General features: G+C 35.5%; 1 protein-coding gene across 1 annotated transcript in view; it reads left to right on the plus strand.

Annotated features, from left to right (window-relative positions):
• Positions 1–8,558: 8,558 nt before the first annotated feature.
• TEX15 (testis expressed 15, meiosis and synapsis associated) overlaps positions 8,559–21,345 on the plus strand; it is a 52,175-nt gene continuing 39,388 nt past the window's right edge. Inside the window, exons 1-2 of the mRNA XM_045821805.1 lie at positions 8,559–8,697; positions 14,806–14,971. Of these exons, the coding sequence (XP_045677761.1) occupies positions 8,559–8,697; positions 14,806–14,971 (305 nt within the window). The remainder of the gene's footprint in view (positions 8,698–14,805; positions 14,972–21,345) is intronic.

Here is a 21,345-nt window from a genome sequence, read left to right on the forward strand (position 1 = left end):
AATTGACATAAAGAACGGTTTACAGGGGAACAACTATAGAGTTGATGAGGCTGAGACTCAAATCAGTGATTTATAACATAAAGAAGAAAAAAAGAACCAATCAGAACAAGAAGAAAAAAGAATCCAAATAACAAGGATAGTATAAGAAGCAGCCTCTGGGACAACTTTAGGACGTCCAACATTTGCATCATGGAGGTGCCAGAAGGAAAAGAGAGCAAGGAATTAGAAATCCATTTAAAAAAAAAAACAATGAAAGAAAACCTCTCTAATTTGGTGAAGGAAATAGACATGCAAGCCCAGGAAACACAGAGAATCTGAAATATGATGAATACAAAGAGGCCCACTCCAAGACACATCATAATTAAAATACCAAAGGTTAAAGGTAAAGAGAAAATCTTAAAAACAGCCAGAGAAAAGCAGATAATTACCTACATAGGAGTTCCCATAAGACTGTCAGCTCATTTCTCAAAAGAAACTTTGCTAGCTAGAAGGGATTGCAAGAAATATTCAAAGTCATGAAAAGCAGGGACCTACAGCCTAGATTGCTCTACCCAGCAAAGCTACCATTTAGAATTGAAGGGCAGATAAAGAGCTTCCCAGAGAAGAAAAAACTAAAGGAGTTCATCAGCACCAAACCATTACTATATAAAATGTTAAAGGGACTTATTTAAGAAAAGATGATCAAAACTATGAACAATGAAATAGCAATAAATACATACCTGTCTACAAGTTACTCTAAAAAACAAACTAAGCAAATAAGAAGAGAGACAAAATCATGGATGTGAAAAGTGTTTTTATGGTTGCCAGGTGAGAGGGGATTGTGGGCAAATGGCTGAAGAGGTGATGAGATTAAGAAATACAAATAGGTAGTTACAGAATAACCACGGGGATGTAAAGTACAGTATAGCAAATGGAGAAGTCAAAGAACTTACATGCATGACCCATGGACATTAACAGTGGTGTGGGGATTGCCTGAGGGAGTAGGGGTGCTGGGTGGAGGGCAGTACAGAGGGAAAATCAGGACAACTGTAATAGCATAATTAATAAAATACAATAAAAAAAACAGATGAAGTTGCTGAGAATTTTATATAACTGTCAAAAATATCAAACATTAGATTTAAGAAGTCCATCAGAATCTTAGACTACAACATCATGGTGAAAATGCAGACTATCAGAGACAAAGATTTTAAAAGCTGCCAGAGAAAAAGATATTCTGTAAAACAAATGACAAATTAGAGGTGGTTTCTAAAATGTAGTGGATGGCACTAAGTAATGGGATAATATCTTCAGAGTGCTGAGAGAAAATTTCATTCTGGAATTTTATACCCAGGAAAATTTAACCTGATGTCTACAGGATGTCTACCACAAAAACAGAATTTATCATTCAATTGCAAAAGAATTAAAGTATTCCCTTAAAAACGAAGGGAAAGACCCCTGCCTGGTGTGGCTTGGTTGGTTGGAGAATCATCCTGTGGACTGAAAGGTTACAGCTTCTATTCCTGGTCAGGGCACATACCCAAGCTGTGAGTGCGGGTTCGATCATGTTTAGGGTATGTACAAGAAGGCATCCTGTTTATGTTTCTCTCTCACATTGACATTTCTCTCTCTTCATCTGCCCCCACCTTCCTCTCCCTAAAAGTAATGAAAAAAATGTCCTCGGGTGAGGTTTTTTTTTTAATGAAGGAAAAGACCAAGGTGCCTGTCATTATCATTTTATACAGTTAGCCTTCTATCTGTGGGTTCCGTATCTCCAGATTTTAACCAGCTGTGCATCAAAAACATTAGGAAAAAAGGTTACGTGGTTGCTGACACGTATTTTGTAGTTAGGCTTAGGATGGTTGCACCTGTACTGAACATGGGCCGACTTTTTATTCCTTGTCATTCCCTAAACAATATAGTGTAACAATGATTTATAAAGTGCTTACTTTGTATTAGGTATTATAAGTAGTCTAGAGATGACTTACAGTATATGGGAGGATATATGTAGGTTATATGTAAATACTATGCAATTTTTTGTAAGGAACTTGAGCATCTTCCAGATTTTTTAAAGATTTTATTTATTTTTATAGAGAGATGTGAAGGGAGGGAGAAGGAGAGGAAGAGATACACTGATGTGTGAGAGAAACATCAATCAGTTGCCTCTCGCATGCCCCAGCCAGGGACCTGGCTCACAACCCAGGCATGTGCTCTGACCAGAAATCAAATCAGGTGACCTTTTGGCTCACAATATGATGCCCAACTCTAAGAGCCCCACCCATAAGGGCTAGCATCTTAGTAGATTTTGGTATAAGCAGGGGCCCTAGAACCAATCCCATGCATTACGAGGTCTGTCTGGAAAAGTTCAGCCATTGTTAATATAACGAGAACTGTTCATATCATATCGATGTAAGCTGGCAGTCAAGGAGAGGGACTAGAATGTGCATACATGAACAATGATGACTTCGCTGTACTAGTCAGTGGGGGTTGGTAGACACTGTTGAGTGAGCATGTGTATTGTGTGTCCCTCACATTCAAAATGACTGAGCAAGTAGAGCAACAAGTCTGCCTCAAAGTTGGTGTTAAACTCGAACATTCCTCTGCAGAAACTAATTGGATGATTCAGAAGGCTGCAGCTATGGGCAACTGGTGATCGGCAGCTTCATCATGACAATGCACTGCGTATGCATCACCTCTTATGCAGAGTTTTTTAGCAAAATATCATATCACCCAGGTGACTCAGTCCCCCTACAACCCAGATTTGGTACCCTGTAACTTCTGGCTTTTCCCAAAACTAAAATCACCTGTGAAAGGGAAGAGATTTTTTTACACCGTTGGTGAGATTCAGAAAAACAGGATGGGGCAGCTGATGGCAACTGGGAGAACTGTGTGAGGTCCCAAGGTGCCTGCTTTGAAGAGGACTGAGGAGTCATTATTCTGTGTACAATGTTTCTTGTATCTTGTATCTTTTTCAATAAATATCTATTTTTCATATTACATGGCTGGATATCTTCTGGACAGACCTCACATACTGGAGAACATCTGTATTTGACAGATTTGACATATGTTAAAATTCCTAGCCAGCAGAGTAATTAAAGCACAAGAAACAAGTGGTGTAAGGAAATACAAAGGAAGAAACAAAACTCAGACATTATCTGGCTTTGATTCCAATTCAGCACTTCCTAGCTTTGTGCCCTTGGACACATAATATTTAACTTCCTTGCATTTCATTTACTAGTTTAAAATAAGGGTATCTCATAGGGAAAGTAGGAAGATTAAATTGATCAATATATATCTAAATCACTTTCATAAGTGTCTGGTACTTAGCGTTACAGGTACATGTTGGCCATTATTACTATTATTATCAACACCATTTGTAACATGGGGGAATAAAATGTAACTTTTAAAGATACCAAGTATAGTAATTTAAAAATTATAAGTCACCTTAGAATAAATTTGTTAAAATGGATAAAACCCTCATGGGAAAAAAAGATAAAACTTTACTAAACAATATTATGACATGAATAAGTAGAGAGAGATACCATGTTCACAGACTAATATAGCAATGTCATTTCTCCCAAAAATGGTCAATAGAATTAGTGAAATTCCAATTAAAACCTAAATAAGTTTTTTATTAGACATGCTGTTTTATTGTAAAATGTGTATGTAAGAGCAAAGATGCTTTGTAAGAACAAAATTTGTTTTTCCTTTTGATTATGCCCAACCCATATATCAATCAAGATTGATTTATAGTAATGGTGTTTGTACACCATTGTACATGCAGAAAAATACAAACAGTAAAACAGAGCAAAAAGCCTAGAATACATGCATATGTGGAAAGATAATGTATTTCAGAGATGAAATTATTGATAAATAGTGAAAAGAAAGATTGTTCAAATAAATGCCAGTGAAGTTTGATACTCACATGGAAAATTGAGCCCTTATTACTTGCATTAGACAAAAATGAATTTCTGGCATAGTAAAGACTCTGGGTGAAAGACAAATCTATAAAACTTTCAGAAGAGAATGTAGAGATTTTCTTTATGACCTTTGGGAGAATTATTTTTTAAGTTGATGAAAAGTCAAAGCACAAAATGTAAAGGAAAAGTTAATAATATTGACTACATTAAAGTTAAATATTCCTGTTCAAAACAGTGAAAAGACAAGTTCAAAAAGTGGGGGGAATTATTTGCAACATGTATAATTGGTAAAGAGTATCTTGAAAAGATTTCTTGCAAACACATAAACAGCCTCATAGAAAAGTGGGTAAAACACTTGAACAGGCATTTCACAGATGTGAAAACATAAATGGCTAGTAAATATGTTCAGTCTCATCAAAAATCAGAGAAATGAAGAATAACCACAATGAGATATTTGCATCTATCAGATTTGCAAAATTTAAATGTACAAGTATCAAGTGTCAGTCAGATGCATAACAAATGGAACTTGCATACACTGTTGGTGATATATCAAAATCCAGTAGAATTAAAAGCTTGAGAAATTAGGCCACACAAAAATTAAAGTTCTGCTATAGGAGGAAAATCCCATAAACAAAAGACAAAAACATTGCAACATTTATGATAAATTATAAATATGACAAATTATTAAGTAATTTCTCTCCATATAGAGTCCTTACAAGCCATTAACTAAAAGACCATCGTACTTGCAGGAAAAAAATGGAGAAAAAGGTAGGACCTAGTGATTCACAAAAAATAAGATGACTCAACCTTACTAAAAATGAAAGAAATACAAATTAAAACCACCAGGTTCTGTTTTTATTGCTTGCAAAGATTAGTTTGATAAAATACTAAAAAAATTAAAATACTTTCTTATGAAAGGAAAAACATTAAAATAAAAGTAAAGGACAAATAAAGATGAGTTATTAAGAGGCTAAGGAAGCAGTACCTGAGAAGTGGTTGTAAAGTGGATTATGAAGTCACAAAACTCAGGAAGAGCTGATTGGTCAAGTATCAAAAGTAGAGAAGCCAAGTAAGATATGAACCAGAAATGTACTAATGTGAATGAGAGACTGACGTGGATGTGGGTGACTAAAGATTGCTGTTTAGGTAGATTAATGGAGGTGGAAATTAAAGAGTGAGAAGGAAGGAGAAAGTGACATAGATAAAGGTAAATATGACTCTGGTGGATTTTATTTTGTTTTTTAAATGATCAGGTTTCAGCCTGTTTAAATGCTGTTGAGCAGGATGGAGAGAAGCAAAGTGGATAGGGGACAAAATTCAGAATATAGTGAAGAGATGATTGCAAAGACAGTGTGAGTGTAGGAGGAGAAAGAGCCCTAAAATGGCTATCATGAGACCTAGTTTTTATTGTTTCAGTTCTTTGACACTTAGTTGCTTCATCTATAACAGGAACTGGCAAACTTTTTCTGTAAAAGGCTAGATCGTAAATATTTCAGTTTTTGTGGGCCATAGTGTCTATGTCATTTATTCCACTATATTTCTTCTAAAAGGAAAGCACCCATAGACCATAGATAAATGAATAGGTGTGTCTGTGTTCCATTAAACTATGGACCTTGACTGTCATATAATTAAATGACATTAACTATTTCTGATTTTCAGTCGTTTATTGTGTGGGCCCTACAAAAACAGCTAGTGGTCTAGATTTTGTCCACAAGCTATACTTTACCAACCCCTGATCTATCAAATGAAAATTTGGACTGAAATATGTATACATAAAATAAATACACACTTAATGGATGTAATCAGAGGACTTAATCTCATTAAGCATATATTTATCATATGTATGATGACTTAACCTTTTGTTTATTAGAAGTAATTCTTAGTCTCAACTGTTTAGAACTCTCAAGAGCTCAGAATTTGTGTTTGTGACTAAAGTTCCAAGAATATCATTTATTCATCATTTATTCTTCAGAACTCTCTCCTGAGATTACTGAAAGAAGAATGATTTTGTCACATCCACATACCATCATTACAAAAATTTCTTCAGTATTTTAAAATAGACTTATTTTTTACTTAAGTATATTTGGGGATGGAAAATAAGTGGAAAATCAGTATTAGTACAAATAAAAGGTAATAGTAAAAATAAGAACAATATATTTGCCAGAAGATAGCCTGAAACTGAGGCATTGTTTATTTTGTCAAAAAGAGAGCAGATGTTTAGAGATATTAAAGGTAAGTCAACAAGCTGATTAATGTAAAAGTTTGAAAGAGAACCTAAAAAAACTTCCTCAATAATGCTTCATGTATCTATAGGCATCCTGAGGAAACCTTTTCATAACTAATAGTAAAGTCTTATTATTACAATTCTAGGGCTTTCAAGTTCAGTTGAAGCACTAACTACTGTTTTGTTTTTATTTCTATTTACAAGGTACTGTTATTAAAGACTCTTACAGTAATAAGGTAAAAAAATGTTGCAGGTTAATTTACTAATTGCTGATCTAGCACTTGAAGTCTCAAGCACTCAGATGTTTGATTTTTAATTTTAGTCTTAGTAATCTCAGTACAAATATTCTTTTAAAATGGACTTTAAGAGGAAAAAATGTTTCTGGCTTGACTATTTGACATAAAAGGGATTTATTCCTTTGCCACTGATTCATTTCTGAATAGTGCTTCTCCAAGGTTTTCAGAGCTAGATTCAGAACCAACATCACTTGACTTCTAATCTAGTTAACCTTACAGTACTGTGCTTTTCAACAAATTCTGTATAACCTGGTTCCATAGTATAGGCTTCAAGGTTACACTAACGGTTAATTGTGTTGAGTTTCTGTGTACCGGGTTCTGCAACCATGTGAGGTACTTGATACTATTATTAGTCACAGAGGCATTAGGTATTATAATATTGTTAATTAGTGGTAGAACCAAAATTTGAACCATTTTGATTTTTTTGCCTAAGTAAAATTTATTCTTAATCTGTAAACTTTCTTTTACAAGCTGAGACTCTCTCTTACTCCCAGAAATTCCCTAGCCCTTTAGTTTTTTATTTCCTTTATACTTCTTTTTTCTTCTGTCATTGTGAGCACCTCTAGCATACTGTTAAAGGAAGCAGTGACAGTGGGTGTCCTTGTTTTACTCTTAATTTGAGATAGTCCTAAACAAATTGAATTCCATAAATATTTATTACTAGTAGAGAAACATTTCATAACAAACCATACATCTGAAATATCGTTCTGCTTTCTAGAAGATATAATTTGACTGTATTTAAAAGCAATAAGGATTGTGCCCTCGCTGGGGTAGCTCAGTGGATTGAGCTCAGGCTGCAAACCAAAGTGTCGCAGGTTCAATTCCCAGTCAGGGTACATGCCTGGGTTGCAGGCCATGACCTCCAGCAACCACACATTGATGTCTCTCTCTCTCTCTATCTTCCTCTCTTCCCTCTCTAAAAATAAATAAAGTCTTAAAAAAAAAAGCAATAAGGATTATCATAGCACATGGCTCTTCAAGTATATTCAATGGATGATTGTATGCCTTACCTTGGTGTGCAGTAAGTATAGATCAAGATTAATTGAAGAGGTTTTTTATCAAATAAATTATTCTAAATAAATTATTCTTCTTTCTCCCTCTTACAAAACTACCAGATGACTATGGCAGTCTTGGTAGTTGTCTCTGGAGCTGGTAGAGATCTTAAGTGTATTCTTATTAGGAGCCAACACTGCTAGTGGCTAGATGAGAGAAAGAGTGATTTTCTTCTCTTTCTAGTGATGTCTGTCCATTCCCTATTCTGATCCACACTTGTTTCGGAAACTGCAGGATCACCTTTCATAAAGGGAATAGAAGTGTGGATTCGGGGGAAGGATCCATAAACCTTCAGTGGAATCTAACCCTTTGTGATCCTTCTGTGGAATTTTGACAGCTCTTAATTTGGATTGTTAGCTAATATTTGAGCTAAGTGTTTGATAGATATCAGGAGGCCCATGAACTGTGTTATGAAATGGTATTAAAAATACGTTTTTACATGTATGTGGGCTCCATAGCTTTTCTTTGATATCCAATATGAGTTCTACTTGAAAGGTTAAGAATCTATCAGTGTGATTGGGGAGGGGTTAGGAAGAGAAGGAAGGAGGGAGGAAAAAAAATTTGTTACTACTGGTAGTATAACAATATATGATGTCTGAACCATTTGTAGAGTGATATTTAGGAGCAACAGTCAATGAGGGACTGTTTTAGGCCATCAATTGTTGGGATAGCCTAGTAGTTCACTTAGAACTTTCATAAGTGTCTTCCAAAGCCAGAAATTCTAATATAGAGAATATTGTCTACTCACAGAAGTGTCTAGGAAAAATACTGTAAGAGGTAGAGTAATTGGCAAGAATTTTACCAAATGTTAGTAAAACGAAAAATTGGTGTTTGGAAGTTAAACTTTTCAGGAAAAAAGAGGTTCGTTACCCAATTACAATTACAGGAATTACAAGGAAAAAGTCTATTACAAACTACAAAATAAGTATTTTACCTGGCAAATTGAGATTGAAACCTGTTGCAAGTATGACCAAGAATAAATATTTATTTCCATGTAAGAACTTCTCAATTATTTTACTGCCATTGCCTTGTATATATTTATTGATATTTTGCTTAATAACTTTGGGTTGATTTTAGGACACCAAAAATATGGACATGAAAAAGATTGCTAAACACAAGACACTGTGGAAAATGAACTCAACCAGTGAACCTTTATTAATTACTGGTGTAGAAGACCATTCTTTGAAAAAATTTACCATTCCCAAGATCAGGAGGACGTCTAGGAAAGGTAATATTTTTGTGGAAGATGGGGTTATTTCATAACTATTACTGCGTTTATCTGATTCTTACTTTATATTTATCTTCTATTTTGACTATAAAATTAACTTGAGTCAGGCCTTTAATGCCTTAAACACACATGTACTTTTGGTTCCACACAAAATGGAATAGACATGTCTTCTGTCCCTCTCACTAAGTACACCTAAAAACTCTGGACATCATAGATAAAACAAACATAAAAAGACCTTGAAAGGTGGAGAGATGATGATGGACTGGCTAGGGACCCTGAGACTCAAGAAATGACATAGCAGTAAGTTCTCTGGATTTTCTTTGTGTTTCCTCTGTGTCTCAGATGGTATGCCCACAGCTCAGGAATGCCAGTTGTCAGCCACACACACACACACAAAACAAAACAGAAAAAGTCTGTTCTCTTTTGCCAAGGACTGGGAAAGGGACATTCTAAAAAGATAGAAGCCTGTTTTGACAATAAACACCCCACTCTTGCAAAACACTAGGGAAAAAACATAGTTCCTATACCTTTGTCAGCAAAGGTAAGTAGTATAGGCATAGACTTCCAACTATGTCTTTTCCCTTAAAGTTCTCCTCCCTGCCACCCCCTGACATTGCAGTGTCAGTGGATTTCCTCCCCTGCCCTGTGGTGATGGATCATCCTTTTCACTGAGAGTAGAGTCAGTGAAGATGAAGTGGGGAGCATGGAAACCTATATACCCACTAGTAACAAGGTATCCATCCCCCTCCAACAGCGTCAGGGGAGGCTGAGTAAGAAAGTGGACTTCTACCCCTTTTCCATGGTAACAAGGCATCCCCCCCAGGTGTCAGTGGAGACCCTTTGGAAAACCAGGACTTACACTTTGCCTGGTGGTGAAGAGTCCGTATCGCCACCCCCTTTTCCCTACTGGCACTTATTCTACCAGCTCAGATTTAGTAGAGGCTTGTTAAAGCACAAGATTACACTTGATCCAGAGGCTCTTGACAATACCTAAATGACCAACATGTAATTAAAAACTTACTCGTCTTACCACCACCCAGGAAAATCTCAACTTAAATGAGAAAAGGTAATCAATAGGTGCCAACACAGTGATGAAACAAATGTTGGAATTATCTGACAAGGCTTTTAAAGTGGCCATCATGTTTCAACAGCTATAAACACTCTTGCACAGATGAAAAAATACAAAATCTCAAATGCAAATGCAAAAATACAAAAGCAAAGAAATGACAAATATAATAAAGAACCATGTATAAGTTTTGGAACTGAAAAATACAGTAATTTAAATAAAAACTTATTTGGATGGTATCCAGAGAAGAATCAAGAAAACATTGGAAAGAATCAGCAAATTTGAAGGTATAACAATAGAAATTACCAGCCTGAACAATACAGAAAAAAATAACAGAGCCATAGGGAACTATGGAACAGTAATAAAAGATCTAACATCTTTGTCCTTGGAGTCCCAGAAGTAGAAAAGAGAAAGAATGTGGAGCTGAAAAGGTACGTGAAATACTGGCTGAAAATATTCCAAAGTTGGCAAAAGGCATAAACTTGTACATTCAAAAGGCTAAATAAACCCTAAATAGGGTAAACCCAAAGAAGTCCATGCCAAGGCACATCATACTCAAACTTCTGAAAACTAAAGATGGAAAAAATCTTAACATTTGAGAGAAATCAATGTTGTATATAGGAGACAAATTGACAGTAGACTCAATAGAAGCCATGGAGCCTAGAGGAAATGGCACAATATTTTTCAAGTGTAGAAGAACAAAAACTGTCAACCCTGTATTCTGTCACCAGCTAAAAATATCCTTCAGAAATAGAAGTGAAATAGACATTCTCAGATAAAGTAAAACTGAGAATTTTTCATCAGCAGATCCACCCTAAAAGAATGTAAACAAGGTTCTCCAAACAGAAAATGACAAGAGAATGAAGCTGCAAACATTAAGAATAAAGGAAGAACAATAGAGTAAAAATAAAGAGAAATACAGTAAGTTATTCTCTTCTTGAGGTTTATAATTATGTTGGACAGTTGGAGAAAAAAGTATAGCATTCTGTGACTGATCTCAGGGCATACAGAAGAAGTATTTAAGACAATTATAAAGCCCGATGTTACCATTGGAGGGAACTGAGTAAGTGGGATATAGGATCTTTCTGCACTATATCTTATGACTTAATGTGAATTTATCTCAGAATTAAAACTTCTTAATAAAAAGCATAGATAAATGAAAGTTGAATTTTAAAAATCCAAGTAACACACAGGAATACAGAAAATTGAAATAGAGAAACAGCTAAGGAAAAAAATAAACCAATGGCAGATTTAAGCCTTAACATATCAATTACATTAAATGTAAATGATCTAAATATATTAATTAAAAGAGATTGACATAACTATGTACTGTCAATAAATTCCTTTCACATACAGTACTACAGGTTGGTTGACAGTAAACACATGGTGAAATACAGGCTATGCAAACAATAAAAATAAAGCAGGAATGGCTATATTAACATCACATAAAGTAAACTTCAGAGGGAAGAAAATTATTAGCAACAAAGAGGGATATTACATGATGATGAAAAGGTGTGTCCACTAATAATAACAATCCTATGTGTGTATTCACCAAACAACAAAGCTTCAGATACAGAAGCATATTTGGTAAAACCGAAAGGAGAAATGGACAAATCCAGAATTATAGTTAAAGACTAGCTTTCCTCTCTCAACAATTGATAGTCAGCAAAGACATAGAAGTAAACACCATAAGCCCACAGGCTCTCACATTTTTACATTACCCATCAACAGCAGAGTAGACTTTTTTAAGCTCTTATTTGATACTCAAGATAGTATGTTGGGCCATAAAACACATATTTCAACATATTTAAATGAATTGAAGTCATGAATGTGTTTTCTGACCACATGCAAACTGGAAATTAATGTTTCCAAGCACATGGAAAGTAAACAACACATTTCTGAATATTCATGAGATTTCAAGAGAAATTAAAAGAAATTAAAAATAACATTGGACTGAATAAAAATGAAAATGCAGCATATCAAAATTTGAGGGAAGAGTATTGCTCACTAATTTATAGCACTAAATACTTACATTAGAGAGTAGGAAGGGTTTCAGATCAATCCAAGCTTTTACCTGAAGAAATTATAAAAAGAACATGATAAGCTCAAATCAAGCAGAAGAAAAGAAAATGAAACAAAAAGCTGTTTGATTGAAAACATTTTTTTAAAATGGCAAGCCTCTAGCAAGACTGACAAAGAAAAACACAAGCCACAAATTACCCCCGTCAGGGATGAAATGGGTGTTATTATCAACTCTGTTGGCACCATTTTTCCCACAGCATTTGCTCATTTCATGTCTCAATATCACATTTTTATAATTATTAAAATACTGAGACTTTATTATATTTGTTATGGAAATCTGTTATCAGTGATCTTTGATATTAGTATTGTAATCATTTTGAGGTACCACAAACCATGCCTGTGTAAGACAGATTAATTGATAAATGTGTGTTTTCTGTTCTGACCACTCATATGGCTTTTCCCTTCATCTCTCTTCTTATTCTCAGGCCTCTGTGTTCCCTGAGACACAACAATATTGAAATTAGTCCAGTAATAACCCTACAACGACCTCTGACTATTCAAATGAAAGGGAGAGTCACATGCCTCTTCCTTTAAATCAAAAGCTAGAAACCATAAGGCTTAGAGAAGCATGTTGAAAGCCAAACTAGGTTGAAAGCTAGGCCTGGGGCACCAGTTAGCCAAGTTGTGAATGCAAAGGAAGAGTTCTTGGAGGAAATTAAAAGTGAACGCACAATGGTAAGAAAGTAAAACAGCCTTATTGCTGATATGGAGAAAGGAAAGTGGTCTGGTTAGATCAAGCCAGCCACAACATTCCCTTAAGCCAAAGCCTAATCCAGAGCAAGAGGCTAACTCTTCAATTCTTTGAAGGCTGAGAGAGATGAGGAAGCTACAAAGAAAAGTTTGAAGCTAGCAGAGGTTGGTTCATGAATTTGAGGAAAGAAGCTTGCTCCATCACATGAAAATACAAGGTGAAATAGCAAGTGCCGATGTAGAAGCTGTAGCAAGTTATCCAAAGGATCTAATTAAGATAATTAGTGATGGGGGCAACACTAAACAACAGATTTTCATTGTAGGCAAAATAGCCTTATATTAGATAAAGATACCATCTAGGATTGTCATAGCTGGAGAGGAGAAGTCAGTGCCTGGGTTCAAGGCTTCAAAGGACAGGTTGACTATCTTGTTAGGGGCTAATGCAGGGTTGGCTTTAGGTTGAAGCCAATGCTCATTTACAATCCCAAAATTCCTACAGCCCTTAAGAATTATGCTAAATCTGTTCTGCCTGTGCTTCATAAATGAAACAACAAAGCCTGTATAACAGCACATCTGTTTATGATATAGTTAGCTGAATACTTTAAGCCCACTGTTGAAACCCACTAAAAAAAGATTTTTTTCAAAATACTATCACTCATTGACAGTGCCTTTGGTCACACAAAAGCTCTGATAGGGATGAACAATGAGACTAATGTTATTTTCATGCCTACTAACCCAACATCCATAAATTGAAAGCCTTCTGGGGAGGATTTTATTTTTAGATGCCATTAAGAATATTTGTAATTCAAAAGAAGGAATCAAAATACCAGCATTAACAGGAGTTTGGAATAAATTGGTTTCAATGCTCACGGATTACTTAGAGGGGTTCAAGACATCAGTGGGGGAACCAACTGCAGATGTGATGGACATAACAAGAGCTAGAATTAGAAATGAAACCTGAAGATATGACTGGATTGCAGCAATCTCAAAATAAAACTTCAGTGGATGAGGAGTTGCTTTATGTGAATGAGCAAAGTGGGGTTTCTTCTGTTTGTTTTTGTTTTTGTTTTGAAATGGAATCAACTCCTGGTGAAGCTCTTGTGGAGATTGCTGAAATAACAGCAAAGGATGTGGAATATTACATAAACTTAATTGATAAAGCAGCAGTAGGGTTTGAGAGGATTGACTCCAATTTTGAAAGTTCTACTGTGGGTAGAATGTTATCAAACAGCCACACATGCTATAGGGAAATCCTTTCTAGAAGGATGAGTCACATCAATATAGCAAACTTCATTGTTGCCTTATTTTAAGAAATTGCCACAGCCACTGCAGCCTTCACCAACCACCACCCTGACCAGTCATGAGCCACCAGCAACCCTCCACCAACAAAGAGATTATGAATTGCTTAAGACTCAAATAATGGCTAGAATTTTTTAGCAATAGAGTATTTCTAATTAAGGTATGTACATTTTTAGACATAGTGCAATATATTGGTCACTTACTAGACTACAGTATAGTGTAGACATAACTTTTGTATGCACTGCAGAACCAAGAAAAAATTGTATGGCTTGAGTTAGTAGGACACTGGCTTTACTGCCGCAGTCTGGAACTGAACCTGCACTAAATGTGAAGTACGCTTATGTTCACTAACTCAGTGTTGACCGCAACTTTAATAACAATCATCTGTATCTGTTCCTTTCTTTCCTCTGAAAGAAAGGATTAAGAGTTTTAATCCTTTTGTGTGTATCCTTAATAATACAGACATGCTTAAAAGATTGTTTATTTGTCCTGAAAAAATTTTTACCTCTTTTTCATACCACAGTGTCAGTCAGCAGTTTATAAATATGTTCTGGTGTTTTTGCAAGTCAGAGTAACCAAATAGTTTACTACTATATAGGGTTTTATTTAATTTGGGGAAAATACAAGAGATATTCACATGCTAACAGTAGCTCCCAGGTATGTGTATAATAATACTTGTAGAGTCAGTGTACGTCTTAAATTGAAAATGAGTCACCTGAATTCTAGTACCATTTGTCAACTTTCAGGAACTCCAAGAGGTATGTGGAGAAGAACAAGGTTCATATTTTCATTTATAACAGGTGTAGGAAGTCTATATTACTGTTATAAAACCTTAAATATAAATTATTGCCTCCAGATGTTAAAGTAAATTTCAAGTACTTGGTTATTTTGTGTCTTATTCTGATACAAATTGTCATTGTACAAGGATGTCATTTTAAATGCCAACCATTTGCCCTTTTCTTTATCTTTAGTTTACTTATCACCTTGTTTCACCAATACTAGAGAGTACAGTTTCATACACGATACTCTTAACCAGTGCCGGCTTGATGTAAGTTGTGATCTGCAGTCCTCATGGCAGTTTGGGGATACAAAACTGATTCACAATGAAGATCTGGAAAAAAATTTTACTTCTAAGAGGTAAGTTACTATGACCTAAAGAAATGTGAGATTTTGTGTTGTTTTTACTATGAAGTTTTACATGTATTTGTTATTTCTATCATTTGAGGTTTGATAAATATTACTTAGAAAATAAGTATATATTGTTTATTCATTATTTTGTTGACCTTCTTATAAGCCTTTTGTAATAGTGAAAAGCTAAGTGTGATATTTGTTTAGTAAGTTTTATACATTAACTAGCCAGATTTTAGGCATTCTTAATTTTTTAATTGATAACATTTTCAGAAGCATACATCAACACATTCATTAAGTAGCAATTTTGTAGATCCCTTGGTACCTCATGCACTATGTAATAGCAGTTAAAGTATTTAGAAAGTAACTTTTTTTTCCTTGACTCCACCCTTCAGAGACTGAATTGATGTTTTTATTAGGCAGGATTATATCTGGCTATTTCCAGCTATTCCACTAGAAGCACTATTTTTGACACTTAATTTTTTAAAAAGTATCTCTTCTCCTTTTCCGGAAGGTACATTCCATTATGTTATTTTTGATAAGAATTAGAGCACATGCAAGGTTCCCACAGTAAACATTTTGTATTTATAGGTGATTTTATGTGAACAAAATTTAGTGTAGCTTTTTCACTATCTGAACTTGGCTCCTTCACCAGTTTGCATTTATCTTAAAAGCTGATGGACCCACCCTTAGAACTCATTTTTAAATGTTCGGGGGTTGTTTTGTTTTAGAATCAATTCTCCATTCACACATGCTGTCCCACTTGGTGTTATTTTGGGAGAACTTAAGGAAATGACAATTAGTATATGGCATATTCTTTCGTCTAAAAACCTCAGTTTTGAGCAAAGTAGAATGGACTGAATATATCCTGCCCCTTTCAGATTGAAATAGGTTTGAACAAAAATGAATTCTTAGCATTGTTCTGTGATTCCAGTTCTCTTAGGCATTTAAAAATTTTGTCCTTTTTAACAAAGTGCCCCCCCACTCTGTAAGTTAATTTTCATCCAGTTATTTGTCTTTGTTAATGTTATAGAAATATTAGAACTACCACCCAGCAATATATGTTAGACATTCTAAATGACCAACAAGTCTATAGTTTTTGCCCATTTAGACAAATAGGACAAATTTGTTTTCCCATAGAACTTTATACTAGTTTAAAAGAATCAATCACAATATATTGGTTTTGTCTGATTTCCCTACTACACTGTGAGTTTTATCTTGTTTTCATGTCCATAGTATGGAACTGAGTCTGGCAAAACAGTGAACACTTAATCATTTAATTAGATTGAATTTTTATTTAACCTAATTTTATGTTTTTAAATATGAATGATGGTAGGAAGTACCTTAATTAGTCTTAAACCACAGGTAGAAAAGGAAAATAAAAGGAAAAATAAATAATAATGGTTAGAAAAATAATAGAGTAACAGGATGAAAAGAGAAAGTATTAATGATATTGATTGCCTCTGGCTTTTCTTTTTATCACTCCCCTTAGAAAAACTTATAACTGTGGTCTCAGCTAAAGAAAGTACCTCCAAAAAGATACCAGTCTCCACTTCTAATCTTTATTCCATCTATAACTTCTTAAGTGTGAAACCAGCAAAAACACATTAATCCAAATATCTGTGTATTCATTATACATTTGAGTGCCTACTGTGTCAGATATTATAGTTGATCCTTGAACAGTGTTGGAGTTAGGGACACTGACCACCTCTGCAGCCGAAAATCCACATAAACTACAGTCGACCACCCTCATACACAGATTCCCAATTACAGTTTGAAAATTCTGTAGTTGAAACCCTCAGAGAAAAATGTTTTCCCCTCCGCCTTAAAGAATTTGCATCCTAGTGGAAAGGATGTCCAGCTAAATATAAAATGTTATAATAAAGATACAGATGTACAGATGACGGGTGGAATATTCTTCCTGAGAGTCTTAGAGATGTTTTGAAGAGTTAAGAAACTTGAGCTGATCTTAATAGGTAAAAGAGAGACTGAAATCTTAAGTCCATTGCCTTATTTGTATCAGTTTGATCCTTTTTTGTTTTAAGATAACTTACTAACCTTTAAACATTTTATATATATATATGAAAGGATATTTTAAAGACTATCAGCACCCAGCTTGATGCTGTGGTTGAATTTGTACTTGACATCTCAGTTTACATTCCACTCAAGTGAGTAGTCTGAGCATGGTTAATTTCATTCACTTTACTTATGATTTCAAGAGTGGGCAGAACTAAATCTGTTTGGGCCAGTGATGCTCTGAGACAGATTGTCTTGGGGTGTTGAGTAGGGGGGAATTCGTTAGGGCCAGTTTGATGCGAACAAGGAAGATTGTTGCTCAAGCTACTCATAGCACTCTTGGAATAATGACACTAGTGTTTGGATACACTAAAGCTGAGAATAACAGAACAAAGAGATGGGGAAAACTGAATTCAAAGAAACCTGAATTCTTTTTTGTTTATTTCTTTTTTTATTTTTATTATTTTTTAAGATTTTATTTATTTAGTTTTAGAGAGGGAAGGGAGGGGGAGAGAGAGAGAAACATCAACGTGCGGTTGCTGGGGGCCTTGGCCTGCAACCCAGGCATGTGCCCTGACTGGGAATCGAACCTGTGATGCTTTGGTTCGCAGCCCGTGCTCGATCCACTGAGTTACACCAGCCAGGGCTGAAACCTGAATTCTTAACACTTGGAGCCATGGAATCAACCCTGATAAAGGCTGCCTGATTTCTGAATTTCTTGTCATAAGAGGTTAACTTATTTTTAAGCCAGTTTGAATGGGATTCTATATTTGAAGTCAGTAGCATTCCAACTGATACTCAATTTGGTACTGGGTAAGACATACTTGTGGAAGAGATTCTAAAGTACAGATTTAACCTGGAAGGAGGGCAATGAAGAACCCCACTGTTCCCAGGTGGGAAGGTTGTGGTATTCCCTTATACTTTGGGGCATATACCATATGCTTCATAGGCTGTGGTTTGTGGGGGAACTTTACAAAAAAACTTCAGAATATTGAAGTGCTTTGCCCATTTTCTGCTTCGATCCAAGAAGCCTTTAAAATTCAGAGTTAGAAAGAACCTTTCTGCTTATAGCCTAGTTTCACAGATCAGCTTTGCAAAATTAGCTTGAAGGAAAAATTAATCTTTTCCGGAGTTAATGTGAATATGGATTTAAAAGGAAGGAAATTTAGTGGGAGATAAATATGCCACAAAGCACAAATACATTGCCTTCTACCTTTCTCAGATATATTGAGCACTTTCCTCCTGGTAAATGGAACTACAAAAGTTTTTAGAGTAAAGGTATATTTTAAATGTAGTCTCAGGGAAGAAACTGCATCACGTTAGATTGCAATAGGTAAGGGCCACTCCAAATTCAGGGTCTTGGAGGATGGAAAGTTTTGAGAGGCTTGTAGCCAGGAGACAAATTGCTAATCACTACCATTGTCCAAACAAGGTCTTGCTATGGTTACTAGCTTTTGGAATTTTGAGGGGGGGGGGGGCGGCAAAGAATTCCTGGCCACTACATTGTAAAAGGATAGACTTTGTGCTCAGTAAGGGTCAATTAATGCTGAACATTTTTGTGTCATTCTTCACTTTTCTGAATTTAATTGTAGTCATTTTCTCTCCACCAGTGGATTTTGAGTGTAGATAAGTTTGTAGCCATGTATTTCCTAATGTTGACTATATGGATCTATATCCACACATTTTGGAAATGAAAGCATATTACTCACGTGATGGATCTAAAGTTAGATGCAATAACTGGATGAGACTTTGGGTTATTTTCTTTTGTGAAGTGGATTGAAGGTGTTTGGTGTGAGCATGAGCATTTTTAAAGATCTGTGTTTTGAAAGAAGGGTGCATATAAGTAACCAATGAGTAGACTATAATCTCCCTAATAATTGTAAGTCATCTTATCTTATATAATTAGATTAAACTATTCTCTGTCCCATCCCCCTTACCTTTATTAGTTCATTGACATCCAGACCTAGTCATTATTCATATATTAAACAAAAACTTTCACTGTTGAAGTTTTCTTAAGAGGAAAGGGTTTTATTGAGTGAGTCATTGCTAGCCAAAAAGGACCAAGCCTGGGGCTAAGTCTAAACTGTCAAACAACAGGGCTAGATGGAGAAAACATGTCCACTGTCCTGGAGTTGATGGGCTTTTTACTATATCAGGTAGGCAGAAGAAAGATACAAGCTGTTCTGAAAGAATTTACATTGGCTATATAGATAAAAGGGGTGAAAGGGAGGGAGATAAGTGCATAGTCTGTAAGAAGTAAGGGTTTGCTCTTCAGGATGGTTGTGAGCAACAGTCTGGAAACTTCATGCCAAGTAAGATGGAGAAGTTCACCTGGTGGTTGGCTACACAGCTATTCTTTTTAGATAATTGAGGAAATAGCCACCTGGAAGTTAATTCATTAAGTTTCAACATACATTGAGGAATGTAAGCAGTCTCTTGTTTGTTTTGCCCTGCAATTGTTAACTGATTAAAGTATTGTCTCTTCATGCTCCAGCCCATTATAATTTAATTTAGGATATCTCAGAATTTTCTCCTTTTCCGGTTCAGTCAAACAGCGTGAGACTTGCTTGGAAATCCTGAGATGCTGAAGTCATTGTCTCCGCAGGTGTGAGCAAGGAAGCTAGTAGACCTAGCTGCTGCTGGCAGCCCTCTTAGGACCATAAGAGGAGCCATGACAGAGGTAAAGATGATCAAGTTGTGGACAGCAGCCTGATATTGTTGGACTTCCTGATATTGTTGAGGGACTAAATAAGTTTCTGAATTTGCTTGTGGTGGGCAGCATAGTGCTCCCCCAAAGATGTCCACATCTTGATTTCTAGAACCTCTGAATGTGTTACTTTACGTAAGGAAAAGGACTCTGTAAATGTGATTGAGGTCAAGGACCTTCAGATGGGTGATTATCCTCAGTTATCTCACGCCCTACTTGAGCTCTCAGAAATGTAAGAGAAAGGCAGAAGAGTGGGTCAGAGAGAGGAGACAGAATAAGTATAAGAGGGATTCAGCCTGACTTTGTTGGCTATATCGATGAAGGAAAGGTGTTATGAGCCAAGGTAAGCAGTTAACTTCTAGAATTTTGGAACAGCCTTCAGCTAACAGCCAGCAAGCAAACCGGATGTCAGTCTTCCAGCTCTAACTGAATTCTGCCAACAAGGAGATAGACCCTCCCCAAGAGCCTGAGGAAGGAGCATAAGTCCAGATGATACCTTGATTTTAGCCTAATGAGACCCATATTGGGCTTATGACCTACATAACTGTAGGATAAGAAACTTGATTTAAATCTACTATGTTTCTGGTAATTTTTTACAGTAGCAATAGAAAACTAAAATACTACCTTATATCTGAACAACTTATGTGAGAAATTTTCCCCTTTTTGCAACTTTATTAAAATATTGACATAACATTGTATAAGTTCATGGTATACCGTGTGATGATTTGATACATGTATATGTATTGCAAAATGTTTACCATAGTAAGGTTAGGTAACACATCCTTTACCTCACCTAATTACTATTTGTTCGTATAATAAGAATATTAAAGCTATATTCTTAAGCAGCTTTCAAATTTACAATACAGTATTAACTGTAGTCACCATTTTGTACCTTATAACTTAGAACTTATAGTACCTTAGAACTTATAACTTAAAGTCTGTACCTTCACCGACACGTCCTCCATTACCTCCACTCTCCAGGCCCTCACAACCATCATTCTGCTGTCTGTTTTCATGAGTTTTATGTTTTTACTTTCCACCTATAAGTGAGATCATAAGTGTATTTGTCTTTTCTCTTTGACTTATTTCACTAAAAACAATACCCTCAAGGTCCATCTGTGTTGTTGAAAATGGAAGGATTTCCTTTTTTATGGTGGGTAATATTTCATTGTATATATACACATTTGCTTTATCAATTCATCTGTCAATGGGCATGTAGGCTATTTTAATGTTTTGCCTGTTAATAATGCTGAAATGAGTATGGAAATGCAGATATCTCTTTAAGATAGTGATTTCATCTCCTTCATATACATACTCACAAGTAGGATTTCTGGGTCATATAGTAGTTCTATTTTCCTTTTTTTTTTTTTTTTGAGGAATCTCTATACTGTTTTCTGTAGTGACTGTACCAATTTATATCCCACCAACGAGTGAGGGTTCACTAGCACTTATCTTGTCTTTTTGAGGATAGCCATGCAGACAGGTGAGAGATGATATCTTGTGATCTGATTTGTATTTCACTGATGATTAGTGGTGTTGAGTACTTTTTCATGTGTTTATTGGTCATATGTACATTTTCTTTGGAAAAATATTTATTCAAGTACTCCACTCATTTTTTAATCAGATTGTTTGTTTTTACCATTGAGTTGTATGGATTCCT

Source organism: Phyllostomus hastatus, unplaced genomic scaffold (assembly GCF_019186645.2).
Source record: "Phyllostomus hastatus isolate PE091 unplaced genomic scaffold, TTU_PhHast_1.1 phas_scaffold_46, whole genome shotgun sequence".
In the NCBI taxonomy this organism is placed as follows: domain Eukaryota; kingdom Metazoa; phylum Chordata; class Mammalia; order Chiroptera; family Phyllostomidae; genus Phyllostomus; species Phyllostomus hastatus.